The sequence below is a fragment of the Onychomys torridus genome, chromosome 15 (genome assembly GCF_903995425.1).
Source record: "Onychomys torridus chromosome 15, mOncTor1.1, whole genome shotgun sequence".
NCBI lineage: Eukaryota > Metazoa > Chordata > Mammalia > Rodentia > Cricetidae > Onychomys > Onychomys torridus.
The window spans coordinates 15,186,889-15,205,563 of NC_050457.1; the positions used below are offsets into that span (position 1 = coordinate 15,186,889).

The 18,675-nt window shown below is 38.6% G+C and overlaps 1 protein-coding gene across 4 annotated transcripts in view; it reads left to right on the plus strand.

The window, feature by feature from the left end:
• The window catches only part of Ssbp2 (single stranded DNA binding protein 2), a 260,509-nt gene that overhangs the window by 100,175 nt on the left and 141,659 nt on the right, over nt 1-18,675 (plus strand). For all 4 annotated transcript variants that reach the window (XM_036206881.1, XM_036206883.1, XM_036206882.1 and 1 more), the window contains exon 4: nt 9,408-9,492. In XM_036206881.1, coding sequence (XP_036062774.1) covers nt 9,408-9,492 — 85 coding nt within the window. The remainder of the gene's footprint in view (nt 1-9,407; nt 9,493-18,675) is intronic.

The window sequence follows — 18,675 nt, forward strand, 5'->3', positions numbered from 1 at the left end:
GAGTCAATTCCAGGACAGTCAAGGCTACACAGAGAAACCATGTCTTGGAAAAAAAAAAACAACAAAACCAAAAAAACGAGAGAGAGAGAGAGAAAGAGAGAGAGAGAGAGAGAAGAGGAGGGGAGGGGAGAGAGAGGAGAGAGAGAGAGAGAGGAGAGAAGATTGTGAGATTAGAAACATACAAAACCTTGCTAGAAACTGTTCAGGGACAAGTTAATTTGGTGTATGTAAAGTCATTTCGACACAGATAGTAGCATTTCTGTAACAGCAATTGGTAGAACAGACATTTGGATGAACTGGGTTAGCTGGGTCTCAGTGTCTCTCTTTGCCTCTGCATCTCTATCAGAAGCATTACCTGTTGCCTTGGCCACTCATTTTCAACACTTCTTTAGAGGAAGGAAACAGAAGTCCTCTTGTAATGCCAGGCATAGGGTTTCCTTGCATATCATTCACTCATCATCTTTTCAGCCTCTCCATGGAAGCATGACTCCCTCAAAGTTCTGTGGTCCTCGAGCCACACTTGGTCAGTTGTGGTTGAGGGTTTCCCATTTGCCTCTCACAGGGCACAAACAGGTGCAGGCCTTTGAACATGGTTCATGACAGTTGAGCATGGTCATTGTGCTGTTTCCTGAAGTTTAAGACTAGTCTCTTGTATGTTAAAAAATCAAAATTGTAATTGGATAATTTATGGATTTAAGGTATTTAGATCTAGACTGTCCTTTTTTCTAGTTGTGGGATTGAGCTCAGGGTATTGTGCAGACTAGGCAAGTACTCTACCCTTGTGTCTTCAGCCCTCAACTCTTAGCTGCCTTCAAAGGGCATCAAGTCTTCTTACCTGTGACATTTTTCTAGGTGTGCTTATGCTTATGGATATAAAGTGGAATAAAATCACCATAGACATCTGTACCTAGTGGACAAGTGGGTTAGAAGAGTGAGGGTTTCTGTTACTCTCATATTCTATTTCTTATGCCTATTTCATTTTACCCTTCTTCAGTAAGCTAACTGAAATCTACAGCGTGGTGTTTGATAATAACTTCCTGCATGCTTTGGCCTTTTTTTTGTACTAGACTTTAGCTTTCTACATCAGCTATCAGAAGGTATATTTCTTAAATCTGCCATTTTTTTTTCTCCTGTCACTCAGATTCAGAAGAACACCTTGGCTTTGAACTTTTAAGTAACTTAATTTGGAGATATCAAATTAATACTAATAATTGGCATATAAATACTTTAGACTAACTTTGCTGAACTTAAAATACAGCAAATCATTATTTAAAATATTTTTTTTAGCTTTTTCCCCCGTAAAACTATCAACATGTTCTTTTCAGCATTTGCTTCATATATGTGAGTCATTGATAATGTTGAAGTCAAGGGGTCTTCTGAGAACTGACAAAAAAGCTATGAATATATTCCTTCAGAAAAATGCCAGATTCATAAGCCTCCCTGATCATTTTGTAAAGTGAAACTTTTACTGGGTGCTGATTCAAGTCCAGCAGATGCATGGCCCTCTTATCTTAGGAGTTTAGATCTGGGCTTTGTAGTCTGTGGTCTGCTGAAGGAAGCAGGCCTGTATTAGTGGTTACCTCTTGTGGGAATGCTGATGGTGCTATTGGAGTCAAATATTTGAGTACTTACAGCTCTGCTCACTTATGTAGCTCAACTAAGACTAACCAGTGGACCAGTTGTAATTTATAACTTTCTGTCACTTGGAAAAAAAAAGATTTGAAATTGGAATTTTTGTTGTTGTTGTTGTTTAAGCCTACTTACCAAAAACTTATGAAATTCAAACTACACTACCCTCAGGAAAATCAGTAGTTGGCTAGATAAACAAGTCACACAAAGTATAATGGAGCATGTGATGTGGTTACAATGTTAATTAAGTACAGGAGCAGCACTCACCAAGGTGGGAAGAGTGAGAACGGGCATTGCAGAGGAAGGCAATCGGAGCTGAATTGAAAGTTAGATGAGAAGAAATATCAAGGGCCAAGAATAGTTACTGTGGATCTCAAGGGGGTGGACTGTGCACTCAAGGAGTAACAGGGAGTTTGAACCACTTGTCGAGGCTGCAGTACTAGGAAAAGATAGTCTGCACCACTAGGAAGCAAGGCAGTGGCCAGATCAGGAAGTTGTGGAGTCTGTGGAAGATTTTGGACTTACTGCCCCAACATTTTAAACAAAGTACATGTCATGGTTACTTTTGTGCTTTTAGACAAGTACTGGGCACCAACATAGAGATGGATTCAAGAAGGCTGAGAACAGGTAGAGATTAGTTATAGGGTGCTTGTAATTATTTAGTTGAAAAGTGATAAGGAGGGAGATTCCAGATAACAGGTGTCATTTCATTTTGAGGTGAACAAAGAGGTTTCCAGTTTTGGATGTGAGTAATGGATGGATAGTGATGCCATTGACTAGGTAGAGAATATAGAGGGCATTGGGTTCTAGATAAAGAAACACACATTAGCTGGTATAGTTTATATTTTGAGATGCTCTGTGCAAAGTGAGAGATCTGGGTCTGTAGCTCTGAGACAGCTACATAACCATTTGGGACTTAGCAGCATAGACCATAGGACAGGCAAAGAGTTCAGACACGAAGTTATTCAGTAGAACATAAAGACCAAGACTTGGGGTCAGATGGCTGAAGACATGGCTGGCGGTCTTTGGGTACCTTTAGACGGACATCTTGAAGCTGGACCCTTCTCTCTTGTTCTGCGTCTTTCGATCTTCTCCTCTCTGTCCTGGCTGCCTTGCAACAAGCAGCTGTTTTCTGCTGTGATGGACCTCTGCCTTACCATAGAACCACAGAGCCCACCGGCCACTGTTCAAAACTTCTGAAACCAGATCCTAAGCATGGCCTTCCACTTTGAAGTTGACTTTTTGATATATTCTGGTACAGTAATGAAGAGCATCTTAACTCATGGTGAGATGAGATCTAGAAGACCACTGTAGTTAATGTTTTCACCTTGAGTAGTTAAAGAATGTGATGGCATGTGTAATGTTTCCAGAGTTAACAAAGAACACAACCTAAGCATGAAAAGTCAATGAAAAGAATAGGAGAGGTGGGGTAGTGGGCTATATGAAAGACACACACACACACACACACACACACACACACACACACGCACGCAAGCACGCACGCAACAGCCTTGGGGAGGCCTTGGGGAGGAGAGGAGTTTAAGCTTGAGAGGGAAGCACATGATTTGAGCCTTCAGTCTCACTTCTCACTGAGCTCCCCATTACTTGCTGTTCATCCTGTTTGTCCACGTCAGAACATGGCATCCTCAGCCTGTCAGTTACCTTCCTCTAGAGCAAATACCCCTGGAAGATTTATTTCCTGTTTGTACTCATGAGTCATGTTCCCACTTCTTCCATTAATTTTAAAAATAAAAATTCCCAGAAACTTCTTTCTTCTGAGGTAAATATCTTTTTAAACACACAAATTTGAAAACACAGGCTTAAAAAAAAAAACTGCCATTTGATGACTTAATTAAAAAACTATGCATTTTAATTTAATAACAAAAATATAAAATACCTTTTAAAATAACTTTAGGTCTATAAATTTGTAGTCTTAATATATAATTGACTAATAAGATTATCATAAGACCTTAGTTCATTTCACCTGTTAGCTGGAAATCAAATCTTGCAGTATGCTAGCACTCCAGTGATTTCAGAATTTAATGAATGACATCAGATACAGCTAAAAATAGCCAAATACTTGGATGAAAACAGCGGCATTAGAACTCCTGAGCTGGCTTGCTAGCAAGGGCTGTTAATGATTGGCTGACTGGCCCTTACCACTCTTGGTGTGCCTTCCTGGATAGTCAGTGAGTCACAACTGCTTCGTCAGATTCATTTGAACTAACAAGCATCGTGCAAGACAACCTGGGTAACACCTGGGAGAGAAAGATGGGTGTGAGGAGTGTGTAAATAGAGGAAACTTGCCAGTGAGATAGAACAACAGAGTTCATTATACCCTAGAGGAAAACCAGGCTTTATCTGGGAGAAGAGGAAAGGAAGAGGTAGAAGAAGAAAAATTCACTGGAGAGAAAAACAAATGAATCTATAAACAAAAATTAGATGACCTTCCGTGAAACACGAAGAATCGGAGAGAAATGAGAGACAGATTTTATTCATTTAATGTAAACTTCTTCCTTATTGGGTTAGCTCTAAGAGACTGTTAGCATAATTTACTTTGTGGTTCTTTAAACGTCTTAAAAGTACTTTTGCATATGTCGCCATTTGGAATCTTTCTAAGCCTATGAAATAGATAATTTTCTTCATCTTTACTAGAAGTGGAGTAATGTACCTCTTGCTTAAAGCCAGAGTGAGAACTAGAACTGGAGCATCTTGATTTCTAATCAGAGCTCATTTCAGTAAAGGTTAAGAATTCTGTTTTTTAAAAATGTTTGTTTATTAATTTTAACGGTGTATATGTGGACATGTGTCTGTGGAAGGCAGAGGTGTTGGTTGGGTTCCTCTGGAGCTTCAGTAGCATCAGTGTGATCTAGCTGCTGCGGCTGCTGGGGGCTGAGTTTGGGTTGTCTGCAGCAGCAGTATGTGTTCCTAACTGCAAAACTCTCATTGCTGTACTTACACAGAAGCAAAATAATGTAATAATTAAAAAGTGTAAGTTCAGGTCTTCACCAAGTAACTCTATGATCTTAGGAAAATTATCTAATTTGTCTAAGTTTAAATTAAAAATGATGGTAATAATTAGGGTCAAATGCAGGATTGGGATACTTAGTATATGGTGTTTGAATTAATACAGACTAAATAGATGCTAACTTACCATACTTTAAAACATGAATTTATCAGGAACTCAAGAGCATTTTAAGAATGTTTTAAAGCTATTGAATAGTCTTTACTATTATTAAATGTGCATGTGTGTGGGTGTCCTAAGGTAAAGAGTTCAATATGTATATTTTATGGAAAGTATCCTTGGTCTTGTGAATGAATAGTTTTGTTCAATAGAGAGTGTGTTAGCATGCTCTCTGGTTGTTCAGCAAACACGTGGGACAGTCAACTTACAAAGAGAAAAGAATGACAGGCTACACAAAAATTTGGAGGTTGTAGCCTATGACTTACTGGCTTATTTTCTTTCAACCTAAAGCAAGCAGCCCATCATGACTGGAGCACATGATGGAACAACCACTTAGTCTAATGGTTTGGACACAAAAGAAAGAGAAAAAGGAAGAGTAGGGTCTGGTGTCTCACTATCCCCTTCAGGGATACAAAGACAGCCCTACTAGACCCCATCTTTTAAAGCCCCTCACATGTGCACTCACCCTGCTCCCCACAAAGTAGTTCCAAGCTGGGCTTTTTAACACATTGGCCATTCCAGGTCCAAACTATTATAGGAATTATGAATACCTAGCATTCCTTTATATCATACTTGAACTTATAACATGGCTTTTTTTTCCTCAAAAAAATTTTTTTTCATATGAAATTTTCTGTTTGTCTTTTATTTTTTAAATTTCTGATTTTAGAAAGTCCACCATCTAGTTACTCTAATAAGGTCCTTCCTATCTTCTGGGCCACATGTAGCCTGTTTATTAAGCTTTATAGATTCCTGGCTGCCACTTTGTTTCTATGTTCCCATCACATGTTAAGCTAGTTAAGTCATTCTGGAGTCATGTTTTCAGGGACAGAAGTGAAAACTATTTTGGGGAAAACCATAAATTTGGGGATTAAGTTTGTGTTTCTTTTATTTATACTGGGCTGACTTTAATAATAAATGTAATAAATGATACAAAACCAAATATTTTCTTACTTGGAAGTTTTACTTCTGTTAATACAGCTTTTGTCTTCATTTATAGAATTCACATTTTCTGCTTCTTTCTCAGTGATAAATACAGTGTGTACATAAATCTAAAGCATTAACCATCATGATGAGTCCACTGTATACCAAAGATAATGCTCCGTAGTCTCCAGCACCTCAGCTTACAGAGTGTGTCTCCACACAGGTCCAGCATCTTGTGCTATCAGAGGTCTGGGAACCAAGGATAGGGTGGGTGGCCATAAGAACAGCTCACTGTAAACCCCTTCACGAAGGACACATTGTTTCAGTGAATCTTTCTCTGTGAGATAAACTCATTGTCACTGTACAAGCCCATGGAATTTATGAATTTTAATGATTTATGAAATACAACTTTTATATTTAGGAGATTTAGCAATTGAACAGTTATCAGTTCAACTCATCATTGCCTTAAGATTCAGTCACCTGTGTGCAATGGATGGTATGTCTCTTTTATGGGTAATATATGACATATTTAATACTGATAAGATTTTAAATATTACTAGAAGAAAAAGTATTTTTAAATTTTTTTCAATTCACAGAGGATTTAGTAGAGAGCTTCTGGCTTTAATGTCCTTATGTGGAATAAAACTATGTCCTTTGGTCTTCCTGTAGTTTTTTTTTTTTTTTTTTTTTTTTTTTTTTTTTGGCATGATTGCTAATGTAGCCCTTTGTTCCCAAATATTAGTACTATATGACCTGTCGAAGCAGGATTGAGCCTTATACGAAGATACAGTTTTGAAATGTCTTCATCACCTGTAGTTCTTAGAGCTCAACAAACACAGTTATAAAGCAGATGAGGCCTTCTTAAAACACACATATTCTAGCACTGAAGTTTGGCCTACTTGGTTTTTAATTTTATTTTGAAGTTTCATGATATCTATCTTAGATTACTATAGACTTAAATATAAAATACTCCTAATAAGAGCCGGGCGGTGCTGGCACACACCTTTAATCCCAGCACTTGGGAGGCAGAGCCAGGCAGATCTCTGTGAGTTTGAGGCCAGCCTGGTCTACAGAGGGAGATCCAGGACAGGCACCAAAACTACACAGAGAAACCCTGTCTCAAAAAAAACAAAAACAAAAAATACTCCTAATAAATACAGTTTCTAAATAAAACATCCTATTTTATGAGCGTTCTTTGCCATACTTTCTCCTGTCTTTTCTCGGCCTCCTTTGGCTGTATAATCATTAACTCCATAGAATAGAGGATGTGGATGCATATGTTCTAATTTGCTTCTCTGTTGCTGATCAAAAGCAACTTGAGGAGGAAAAAGGATTACTTGGCATACACTTTAGGTCACCCTCAGTCCATCCCAGAAGGGCCAGAGTAGGATATCAGTAGGAACTGAGAGCATGGAGGAACGATCCTTGCTGGCTTGCTCTCTCTGATTGGCTAAGCTACCTTCTTATTCAACTCAGGACCACCTTACTAATAGGACCATGCATCCCACATCAACCATTAATTAAGAAAATACCTCTACAGACATGCCCATAGACCAGTCAAAAAGAGCCAGTTCCTTCCCAGGTTTGTGTCAAGTTGACAAGACTAACCAGTGTAGCTGTACTTACTTGAGGTGCTCTGAGATAGCCTAGAACAAGGCTTACTGTCCTTGTAAAAAGTTGGTGGGGCAGGCAAATGTTTTTAAGTGGTACATTTTTTAAATCTTTATTTGAGAAGACCATATTTCTCTAAAGTAAAATGTATAACCTTAATTTTATATTTTATTAACTTGTTTATTATCTAAAGACTTGATCCTGTAAACTTTCGATTGCCCACTAAATTTGTTAGGGAAAATATTTATGTGTGTTAATAAAAATCTATAGTATGTATTAGGACATATTCAGTGAAAACAATAATTGTGTAATCTGGTCTTTTCAATGTTATATTCCAAGCAAGCTACAATGGTACATGACTATAATCTCAGCACTTGGAGGTGGGCACTGAAGGGTTAGAGGTTCATTGGCATCATTGCTTACCTAGAGTCTGAGGGCAGTCTAGGTTAGCTGAAATGTTATGTTAAAAAATAGAGAGCAAAACAAAATAACAAACAAAAATAAATAAATAAGGTTACAGAGTGGCTTTCGGGAGAGGTCTTAGGATACTTGCTAGCAAATGAAGGAAATTTGAGAATAAGAAGAAATACTGAGCTGCTTATCATGATGTTGTGTATAACATTCTGTGACTATAACTAAACACTGCTAACCACTTTACTTGTAGGGTTTTACATTTCCATCAGAAGATGGAATGAGTAATTGTAGAATACTATACTTCATGCACATGTTACCCATGTGGTAGTCTGGCTGTATCCCTGAACATCTATGAGTCTCATGCTTTCCATCTTGGTAGAGCTCTGGGAAAGCCACATACAGTTTCAACAGCTTTCATTCTTGTCTGAATAGTGAACTTACTTTTGTCTTTATTTTCTTCTTTGTATTTCTCTTATTGTAGGATTTTATTAAGAAGGAAAATAGATTTTCTTTCAATGTATGGAAAAAGGAATAATACATAAGACCCTGAAGGGGTGACAGAGCTTAGCCTCTCAGTTTCTTTTTGAAGGCAGTCCTACTGAATTTATTATCTCTATCAGCAGGCCTCCAGTATTTTCTTGTTGAGGAGAGAAAGAGCCAGACTAAGTGAGGCTTCAAAGGCCAAAGGTTCCTGGGCCCTCACACCGATTACAGTTGATATGTAATGCTTCCTTACTGCACAGCAGACATGTTTGTGCTATGTGATTTAATCTCAAAAGTCAAACCATGTGGAAGGAGAAGTTGTTTCTGACCAGTGGAGACAAGTTCCTCTTGGTCTTTCACAGCTGGTAAGCAGCAGCATGTGAGTGGCTGTCCTGCTCTGACTGCCATGTTCTTGACTGTTCCAGTTTGTGGACTTGGAAAAGTGGAATCAAATAACTCGAAGAACTTTTGTCCAGAAGCACCCCTCTGACATCTGCTTAACATGAGTTCAATCCTTGCTCATGCTCATGTTAACTTAATAGCTGGAAGGATGACCAGGGCCTATTTTTTTTAAGGACAGCTTTTTAATTAGGACAGTAAAGGAGTTGAGATGGATTATTTTAGTTTCAAAATTATTAACCTCTTTTTATAATTGAAGAGATTTTTTTAAAAGAAAAACTTGTTCAATCAGTTCAATGTGCTGGCTAGGGTAGTAGCCTATGAACTGGACAGTAAGATTGCCTTGCAAAAAAAGGAACCACTTTTTCTTATTAATTACAGTAGGACATCATTTATATTTCTATTCTTCATGGGAAAGTTGGCTTAAATATTATTTCCACTAATTGTTAGTCATGTGAACAGCCAATTATGAGAATGAAGGTTTTCAACAACTTATTCATGAGCGTTTGATCCTCAGGACTGGACAAACCACATTGTTTTAAAATTCTTTATTCTTTTAGGGAAATGCTTAACAGTTTGGAAAGATGTTTAGGTAAAATGCAGTTATGAATTAAGGAACTTGGCTGAATTTAAATCTTTCAGAGAAATGATACCTGTCCTAAGGAAGAAAGGGTTTGTATAGAGTTAAGTGTCTTATGTTTGTTAAATTGTGATTTATCATCTTATCAATTAATAATTTTCTCCATGTTCCATAATTACTTTTCAGTGTGTTTTGGGATCTCTACTGTGCAGCTCCAGAGAGACGGGAAACATGTGAACACTCCAGCGAAGCAAAAGCCTTCCATGATTATGTAAGAGAACATACACTTTGAGAACAAAGTATCATTGCCAGTGTTCTTTCTAACCAATGCTCTAAAAACATAGTGGGCCATTTAACCGTAGCAAAAGATGTTTGGTATTTGTTGAAACTTAGTCTAGAGTATAGGAATGACTCCTCTAACTATGGCAGGTTCTTATTAAGCATATATGACTTGTAAAATCTCAGCATTGTGCACTCGTGTATATATCATTTTTGTAATTGCAGTCTGTCTGCATTAACTTTTCGGAGGTGGTGGGGGGGAGTTGCTGGAGATAACCCAGGGCCTCACACATGCTAGGGAAACTCTGCTGCTGAAATTTCAAATGTAGATTCATGAAACAGTATTTCTTTTTTATCAAAAGAAATCCATCTTAAGCTTTGTGTAAATGATAAGCTCTTTTGCACAGAGGATTAAAAAATACTGAATTAAAAGTAAAGAATACTTTTAACCAAATCTATAGAATTCAGTGCTTCAATTGAAATTTATATGAATTAAATGAAACATTAGAGAAGAGACCTAAAAATTCCAAGCAAAATAAAAATGTGATTTGTTAAAAAAGATTTCTTAAAGAAAGGCAGCAGACCCCCTTGGCTGAAGTATGCTTTAGAAATACAAACCTAACTTTAAAAATCAGATTATATCATGGCAAAATTTCTTTAAGGAAAATTCGCATATAAGATGGTCCTGGAAGGGGTCCCTGTGGAGCTGACCAAGAAGAAACATGATTGACAGTGGGATGGAGGAAATTCCGCCTTCCTTTTCTGACAATGGTCTCTAGTCTGGAGCCTAAAGAAATACTTGATGGCACATCCCTAATCCAACATGTTTGGTTGCAGAGGGAAGTATCAATTCTGTGCCAAAAGAAAAAAAAATTAAAAACCAAAACTAGCTCTCAAAAGAGAAATACGCCTTGTTCTTCTAAAGGAAAAAGAAAACAAGGTTTAAAATCAAGAGCATTGTCCTGAAAAATCATAGCCCTGCAAGAAGAGTATGCAGACTTGAGGAGTCAATTCCTGGGTATGTGGCAGGGCCTGTTGCCTAGCCGATAGCTCATTGTACTCCTAAGCTCTGTGTGGACAGAACAGCTCCTGGGGATGAGGCCAGGGGAGGACTGCTGCTGCCACAAAGGAGGAGGAGAAACAGGCAGATGATCAGGACACAGAACTGTGTGTTTATCCCGACAGCTTGTTTGCCTTTGTACACATGAGTGAGGACAGAGAATGAAGCGGTGTTCCAACCATGCAGATTCCAGGGGATCCGCATAGAGTTGGAGTCTCCATCTCTCCTGTCCCTCACACCAAGAGAGACACATGTAGGGACTCGTGGTACCATTATGTTGTAAACCTACCCACTCATTTTAAGAACTGGATGACACTAAGAAAGAGCCAGTGCTCTATTATTAAAGGAGTTTTAATACCTCACAGTCTACAGCTTAAGAAAATAACTAGGTTTAGAGAGATGACTCACTCACCAAGTCTCCCTCTCTCTGTGTCTCTCTCTCTCTGTCTCTCTCCCTGTCTCTCTCTGTCTCTCTCTCTCTCTCTCACACACACACACACACACACACATACACACACACACAGACACACACACACAGACACACACACACACACAGACACAGACACACACACACACACACACACACACACACACACACACACACACTAAAACAAGAGACCAATTTCATAGTGTTCACCATGGAGACTGTCTGGGGAGGGAGTACTGAACTCATTTAGAGATGGAGTTTAGAAACAGTGGATAGGTAAAGCAAGCATCTCATATTGTCCCAGCTGCTTTCATCATCCTTGCGTTCACATTGACCTGAGCGTCTGTGTTTAGAACTGTTTTCTTTCTGCAAATTCATTTATTTTCTGTAACTCAATTATGCGAGCTTTAGCAAGTATTTCCTGATTCTTGAATAGTACAGTTTCTGAAGTAGACCAACATAGTGTATGTCTCACATAGACACAGAGCTCTGAAAGACTCAGGGAAGAAGAGCAGGGAGAGGGCATGCAGAAGGATTGTGGTACCATTCTAATATGTCATGTTTCCTAGAGTCCATTATGCAATCATTTCCATATGAAAATTGATGTTTCTTGCTGATTTTTCTGGTAGCTAATTATGAATTACATTTTCTTCAGTGGATGAAGCTTCTAGAGTGAATGGATTTGTTTACTGACTTTAGAGTGAATTTACTTGTATGTGTAAATTATCAGGTGATTAAAATCTGCCTCATTTTTTATTGGCTTTTATCTACATGATTCAAGTAAAATGACACTTTTTAAAAAAATATATGAATGATAGAACGAAATGATAGAAGCTTAAAAAGGTAAATAATGAATACAACCCCCAAACTTAATTGTCTTTTCATATTTGGGTCACACATCACTTTGTGTTTTGTTTACATAATTTGTATAATTTACAGATATATAGTGAATATTAATTTTGTATTCAGGACTGCTCTTTAAAACAGTTTTCACTCCTGATTAAAGTTTTTATTTCTCTTAAATTGAACAGTAAAAATTTTGGCAAAATGAAATATGACCTATAAGATGAAGATAAATTTTCTACAACCATATTAGATATTTAGTGTTTCCCATGAAGGATATCTTTGGTTTTTGTTTTTGTTTTTTTTTTGCATGGGTAGGTACATATTAAAATAAATCTATAAATTGAATGGATATAACTTTGAATCATTATTCTAAGACAATTTATTTTGTCATTATTGACATACAGAAAACTATAGATGAATGTACCTATTTATAGCTTCCTCACAACTAATGCCATGAACTTACTCTTTACCTGCAAAAATTTCTCTCCCTTCTTTCCTTCTACTGCATTGAGAGTACTCAATATATAATATACTCCTGGGCAGTTTCAAGTATGAAATGCAGTATCATTGATTATGTGCTCCGAGGTATACAGTGTATCTCCAGACCTTCTTTTGCTAGAGGACTGAAGTTTTGTGCTTTGACCAACATCTCACCATTTCTCCTGGTGGTGCTGCTCACATTCAGAGTGGGCCTCCCACTTCATTAAATCTCTCTAGAAATGTCTTTATGGACATGCACAGATGTGTCACCTAGGTGACATTCTAACTCCAGCTAAGTTGGCAGTCAAGACCAGCTACTCAGGTGCTTTTGTTCATGTCTTTGTGCTTCAAAACATTATAAAAGTTCTTAATTAGAGACTGCTTATTTAGCCAAACCTAGTCATTTCAGTAGGTAAGAAACCTGATATCTATTGAGGCTAAGGTCCTAAGGTAGTGTATAAAGGCAGTGTGCCATATCCAGGAAGGCTTACGTTTTCCAAGTTCTCATAGTGTATATTCCTAAGTATATCTGGTAAAATTTCTGCCTGCAATGTGGAATCACTTTTAAGAATAGCAAGTAGTTTATGATAGTTGATTCAGTGTGATTAAGAGGAAAGAACTCAAGAAAGAACTTGGGACAATAGTACAAGGAAGTATTCATGGGTCATGTAAAAGGTGAAAAGCCCTGAATTAGGTAGGATGGTAACAAAAAAATTGAAAATAAAGAGTAAAATTATAAAACAGATCACAGGCACAGACAGACAGACACACAAAGACATACACACACACACACTCTTGTAGTTAGGAGCTGAAACTTGGGACACCAGGATGAGAAATCTCAAGACCTGGTAAAAGACCATACAGAAAATGGGCTAAGCTATAAGAATGGGATAAATTAATGAGGAAGTGCAGTTAGGTAAGAATTTAGGCCTGAGCACAGAAATTGAAGAAAAATGCTTACATTTAAGGAAGGAATATCATTAAGACAGATGGGTGGTGGTACAAGTCAGTGAGAAATACTAGTTAGACTGAATTATATTCTGTAATTCAGGAAGGTTTCAGATTTGTTCCCTATATCAAGGTGCTTCCAAATAGATCTCTATATCTCAGGGCATAATAAAATTGGTTCGGTATTGATGTTATGCCTTGGGCTCCTTGATATTCAAAAGGTTGTTGAAGTAAGACGTGAGGTTCAAACTATATCAGTGCTGGAGTAATTTTTATAGGACACAATTCCACTTTAGAAACCAGTCGTGTATTATAGGGAGCAGGATAGATTCTAATATTGTAGGAAATGAAATAGATCTAAGTGACCTTTGGCTTGTTTCTTCAGGTTTTGAACTTGGAATAACAGGTAGAGCGATCTCTCAGTACATTGGCACTCTTTTCTTCCTGGCAGATTAGAAAGCATATATTAAACTGTCAGTTAAGTAAAGAACAGTGTAGAAATGTAAATTACGAACAGAGTCATAGCCAAAGCATGATATTAGCTCTTAGAATATATTCCTTAAGGACATAAGCACACATAAAAACTAAAAATATATATCATGTCTAATTTGTTGTTTTCTCATTTAACTCATATTTAATAAATGGTTGAAGGCCCATTCCTTCTTGTTTTCTGTATTGGTTAGAGGTTGTTTTGGTTGTTTGTCTGGGTTTTTGTTTGTTTGTTTGTTTGTTTTGTTTTTCCAGCTTGGCATGATCCAGGGTCATCTTGGAAGAGGGAACTTCAATTGAGAAATGCCTCCATCAGATTGCCATGTAGGCAGGCATGTTGTGGGGCATTTTCTTGATTAATGACTGATGGGGACAGGTGGCCCACAGTGGTAGATGCCACCACTACTACACAGGTATTCCTGAGTGCCATTAGAAAGCAAGTTGAGTGAGCATCACTCCTCCGTGGTCTTTGTTCCTGTCTCTACGTTCCTGCTTTGAGTTCCTGCCCTGACTTCTTAAATGGACTGTGATATGGGATGTGTAAGCCAAATAAATGCTTTCCTCCCCAAGTTGGTTTTGGTTGAGGTCTATAGCACAGCCAGAGAGAGCAAACCAGAACATGTTGCTTTCCTGATTATTTCCCTCTGCTTGTGCCTCTGCTCTTCATCCTCATTGCTTTAGAGAAGTATTTGGAGCTGTCCATGTAATAAACACAAATAAGTCAAGGAAGTAGAGAAAGTTTGGATGTCACAGATGACTTGTGTCCTCTATGCAGTAATAGATAATTGAGTTAATGTTTGTACTGGAAACTGTGGAATCATTTTCCATGTGTAAATAGCATCATTGCCATTTGTAAATCATATATTTACCAAGCTCTTAACTTTTTGCAACAGTATAGAATAATCTTTTCAGTTGAAACTTGTAAATTATAAATGTGGCTGTTTCCATACCAGTCCACTTACCTATATACCATTACTTACAATCTCAGGTCTTTCTTTTCCATTTACTTTTGCTAAATTTTCCTCCCTTGGGGCTGGCAAGACGGCTCAGTGAGTAAAGATGATTGCAGTGCAAGCCTGGCAACCCAGGTTCAATCCCCAGAGCCCATGTAAAAGTAGAAGGAGAGAATCAATCCTAGAAAGTTGTCCTCCAACCCCCATGTGTGCTCTGTGGCATGAGTGCCCCCATCATGCATGCATCTGCAAACTCTCACACCCTCCGACACACATTCTCTCTCTAATGATAATGATAATAATAATGGATTAAAATTTTCCTTCTATAGAGTATGCATACTTTTCTTTATGTCTGGGGTTTAAATGTCATCCCCTACAGAGAATTACTTAGGTAATCAAAAACATAAGGAGGGCAGCAGAGTATTGGAATCCCACTAAGATTTTATGTTGGAAATATAGATGGCACTTAACCTGTTTGTTTGCATTCCTGCAGCTGTAATTATGTATTTATTTGCTTGTGGGGAAATGGAGTGGTGGGCATTAGAAGTTCTTGTCTTAGCAGGATGGAAGGTCACATAGCTGGGTTCACACCAAGCTTGAGGTGGACGTGCTGCCGGGTCCTGCAGACTTGTGTTCTTGCAGCCCTCCCACTGCTGCAGTGAGCTCCCTGAAGGGCTGTGCAGATGCCCTTTTGCTGCCTGGTTTTTCATCAGAGTCTTCCTGTCTTGGGCCTCCTGGAAAACTACCTCTGAGAGAAACTAGGCTGCTCTGTTCTTCAAGAATATTCAAGTTTGGTTTCTTTGCATCAGTGACATTTTCAGAGCAGATGTTGCTTAGGAAGCTTTCTGCCTTTTAATACAAAAAAACAAAAACACAAAAACAACAAAAATACAAACAAAAAACCCTCTCACAATTACACAGGCAGCATCTAGATTGTTCTGGGTAAAGAAGTGCACCCAGATGGACCATCTATTGGTCTTGTACCCATTTTCATAATAAATGTGATTGTAAACCTTCTTTGATGCCTGCATGCTTGTGTCCTGTTTCCCAGACATTACATCCCTACCATAGTTTCTCCTCCTCCACTCCTCCTAGTTCTCTCCCACACTGCACCTCTCCTCTCCCCCAGACCCCACTCTTCTTATGTTTCCCTTTAGAAAAAAACAGGCCTCCCAAGAGTATTAACTGAACACAGCATAACAAGTCACAATGAGACTAGGCACAAACCCTCATGTCAAGACTGGACAAGGCAACCCACTAGAAGGAAAAGGGTCCCAAGAGCAGGCATAAGTGTCAGAGACACCCCATTCCCTCTGTTAGGAGTCCCACAGGAACACCAGGCTACACAACCATAACATATGCAGAGGACCTGGCTCAGACCCATGCAGGCTCTGCTTGTTGCTCTAGTTTCTGCAAGCCCCCATGAGCCTTCTTATTTGAGTTTGTTGTCTGTGTTCTTCTGGTGTCCTCGACCCCTCCAGCTCTGCCTCGTGTTTAGCTGTCTCTGCATCTGCTCCCATCAGTTGCTGGATAAAGCCTCTCTGGTGACAATTGGGCTAGGCATTGATCCATGAGTATAGCAGAATATCATTAGGAATCATTTCATTGACTATTGTTTTCCAGTCGTGTGTGGTTCTGTCCTGGGTCTCTGGGCTGCCCTGCCTCTGGTTCCAGGTCTTCTAGGCAGTGTCAGGTATAGGCTCCCTTTGTGGCATAGACCTCAAGTTAGACTAGACATTGGTGGCCACTCCCACAGTGTGCCACCATCCTAGCACATCTTGTAGGCAGAACAATTGTTGATCTTCTTTTCAAATTCAAGTTCTATTAGCTAGTCATCAACTTTTTACAAGTTTCAGGTCATGGTAAACTTTTCCTTTTAAGAAACAAGACGGAGGCTTTAGCTGTGGCTCATTGATAAAACATTTGCCTAGTACACAGGTGCCCCTTTTATTATCTCCATATTTCCTGACCACCCCCTCCCCACTTAAACTCCAGTGGGAAAAGGCAAGCCTCTGCTAGTCCTCCATTCAGATCAGTTGGAGTTCTGCCTCTTTGTAGAGACTCTATCTTCTCCCAACTGATCTCTTTTATGCCATACAGATATGAGATTGGCTTTCAGTATGCTACTTGATTATTGTGTATTCAAACCACTAAAATAAGATGTTTTCACATTTGTTATTTTTAATGTTCACAGAGTTAAAGTAATAGCATGTTTTTCTCCCTCATATACAATATGATATAATATTTGCAATGATAAATAGGCTCATTTTCAAATCATATGACAACATTAAGCTGCTATATTAGAAAAAATATTCATCTTTTTTGTATACACTCATTATATTTTGCAAAATAGATATCATAATATAGTAGAAGCCATGGGCCTAATTTAAAAGTGTAGCTAGCATAACCAGAGTAAGACTCAGATAAGCTAATCATCTTTTGTAAAAAGAGACCCCAATAATGAATAATTGTTACAATCTTGTAGTCTTCTTTGCTTTCTGAGAAACTATGTATAAAGTGTTTATGGTGCCAGGGATTGAACCCATGGCCTCACACATGTTAAGTAATCATCCTACCACAGAATTCTATCCCCAGTCCTGTAAGCAGTGATACTAATTTTTCTGTATTTATTATTATCACTTTAGAAGCCACAGTGGCTATCATCTTGAGCTTGGCCAATCTTTTCATATCACTTATGGGTTTTTACATCTTCTAAAGATAGAGACAGTGATATCTCTCATTCTATATGCTGTCTCTAGTGTGGTTTTGTCAGCCTCTCATCAAATTCTGCAGCCAGACTTCTCGAAGCTAACTTCAATGATCACTTGGGATCACTAGAATGTTGGAATGATGCTGAGTCAGAAAGAGTCTGGAACACTTGCTTTGTAGCTCCGTCTTCTCGGGATTACCCCTTTGAAAATCTGGGGAGCATTTTGTGATAAGATCAGTCTGAAGGCTGTAGGTCCTGGCTACATGTGCCCTGCTGCATATCAGAAGAATGACTGACCATTCTCATTGCCAGCCATTCCTCACTCTCCCCATGACTTTGAATGGGAATATCTATTGATCCGCTGCTCTCTGAATTACTGAGGCATTTTTTAGGTGTACGTAAGACTTGATCATGTCTTTTTTAGTCACAGGTGTTCAGATTGAGCAAAAAGGAGCTCAAGCATAGATCCGAGAACCTATTATAGATCATGCTGGCCTCAAACTCACAGAGATCTGCCTGCCTCTGCCTCCAGAGCGATGACACACATCATCACACCTGGCAAGATGGATGTTTAATTAGGAAGTGACTATCAGTCTTGGAGAAGGAAAAAGTGTATTTTGTTTTGGAATGGACATAAACTGTTGTAAACAAAGGGCAGATTTTAAAAGATTGACATTTTAAGTAACCTTCCTATTTTGATAGATTTAGAAGCATTTGCAAGAAATATAAAGAGATCTCATATACTATTTCAAAAATTTTGCCCTTATGGTGACATCTTACTGGCTAGCTCAGTTGGTAGAGTATGAAACTCTTAATCCCAGGTTCATGGGCTCATGCCCCACGTTGAACACCAGATAATGTGAGAAAGCCACACAGTGTGCTTTAAAGGCAAAGGAATTTATTAGGGAAGGCAAACTCATTAGACAAAATAGAGGAATTGTCATAGGATCCTGGTAGGGTGAGGCATGATGGTCTCTTGCTGCTCTTCCACCTGAGATCATCCTAGCATCCAAGTTCCATGAGGGAGAGCAAAAAGAAAGCCATGTATGTGCATCCCAGGTCTTAAGGTTCCTGAGCAGCCACACCCCAGGGGCATATACTTCAAGGTCATAGGCAGATATAACAGTTACCTGCTTCCTCACTAGGGGCGATGCTTCAAGGTCATAGCTAGAACAGCTACCCACTACAGGGATGTTGACCTTGATATAGTCTACTGATTTTATTGAGATTTGCAAGCTTTTATGTGTACTTCAGTGTGTGTG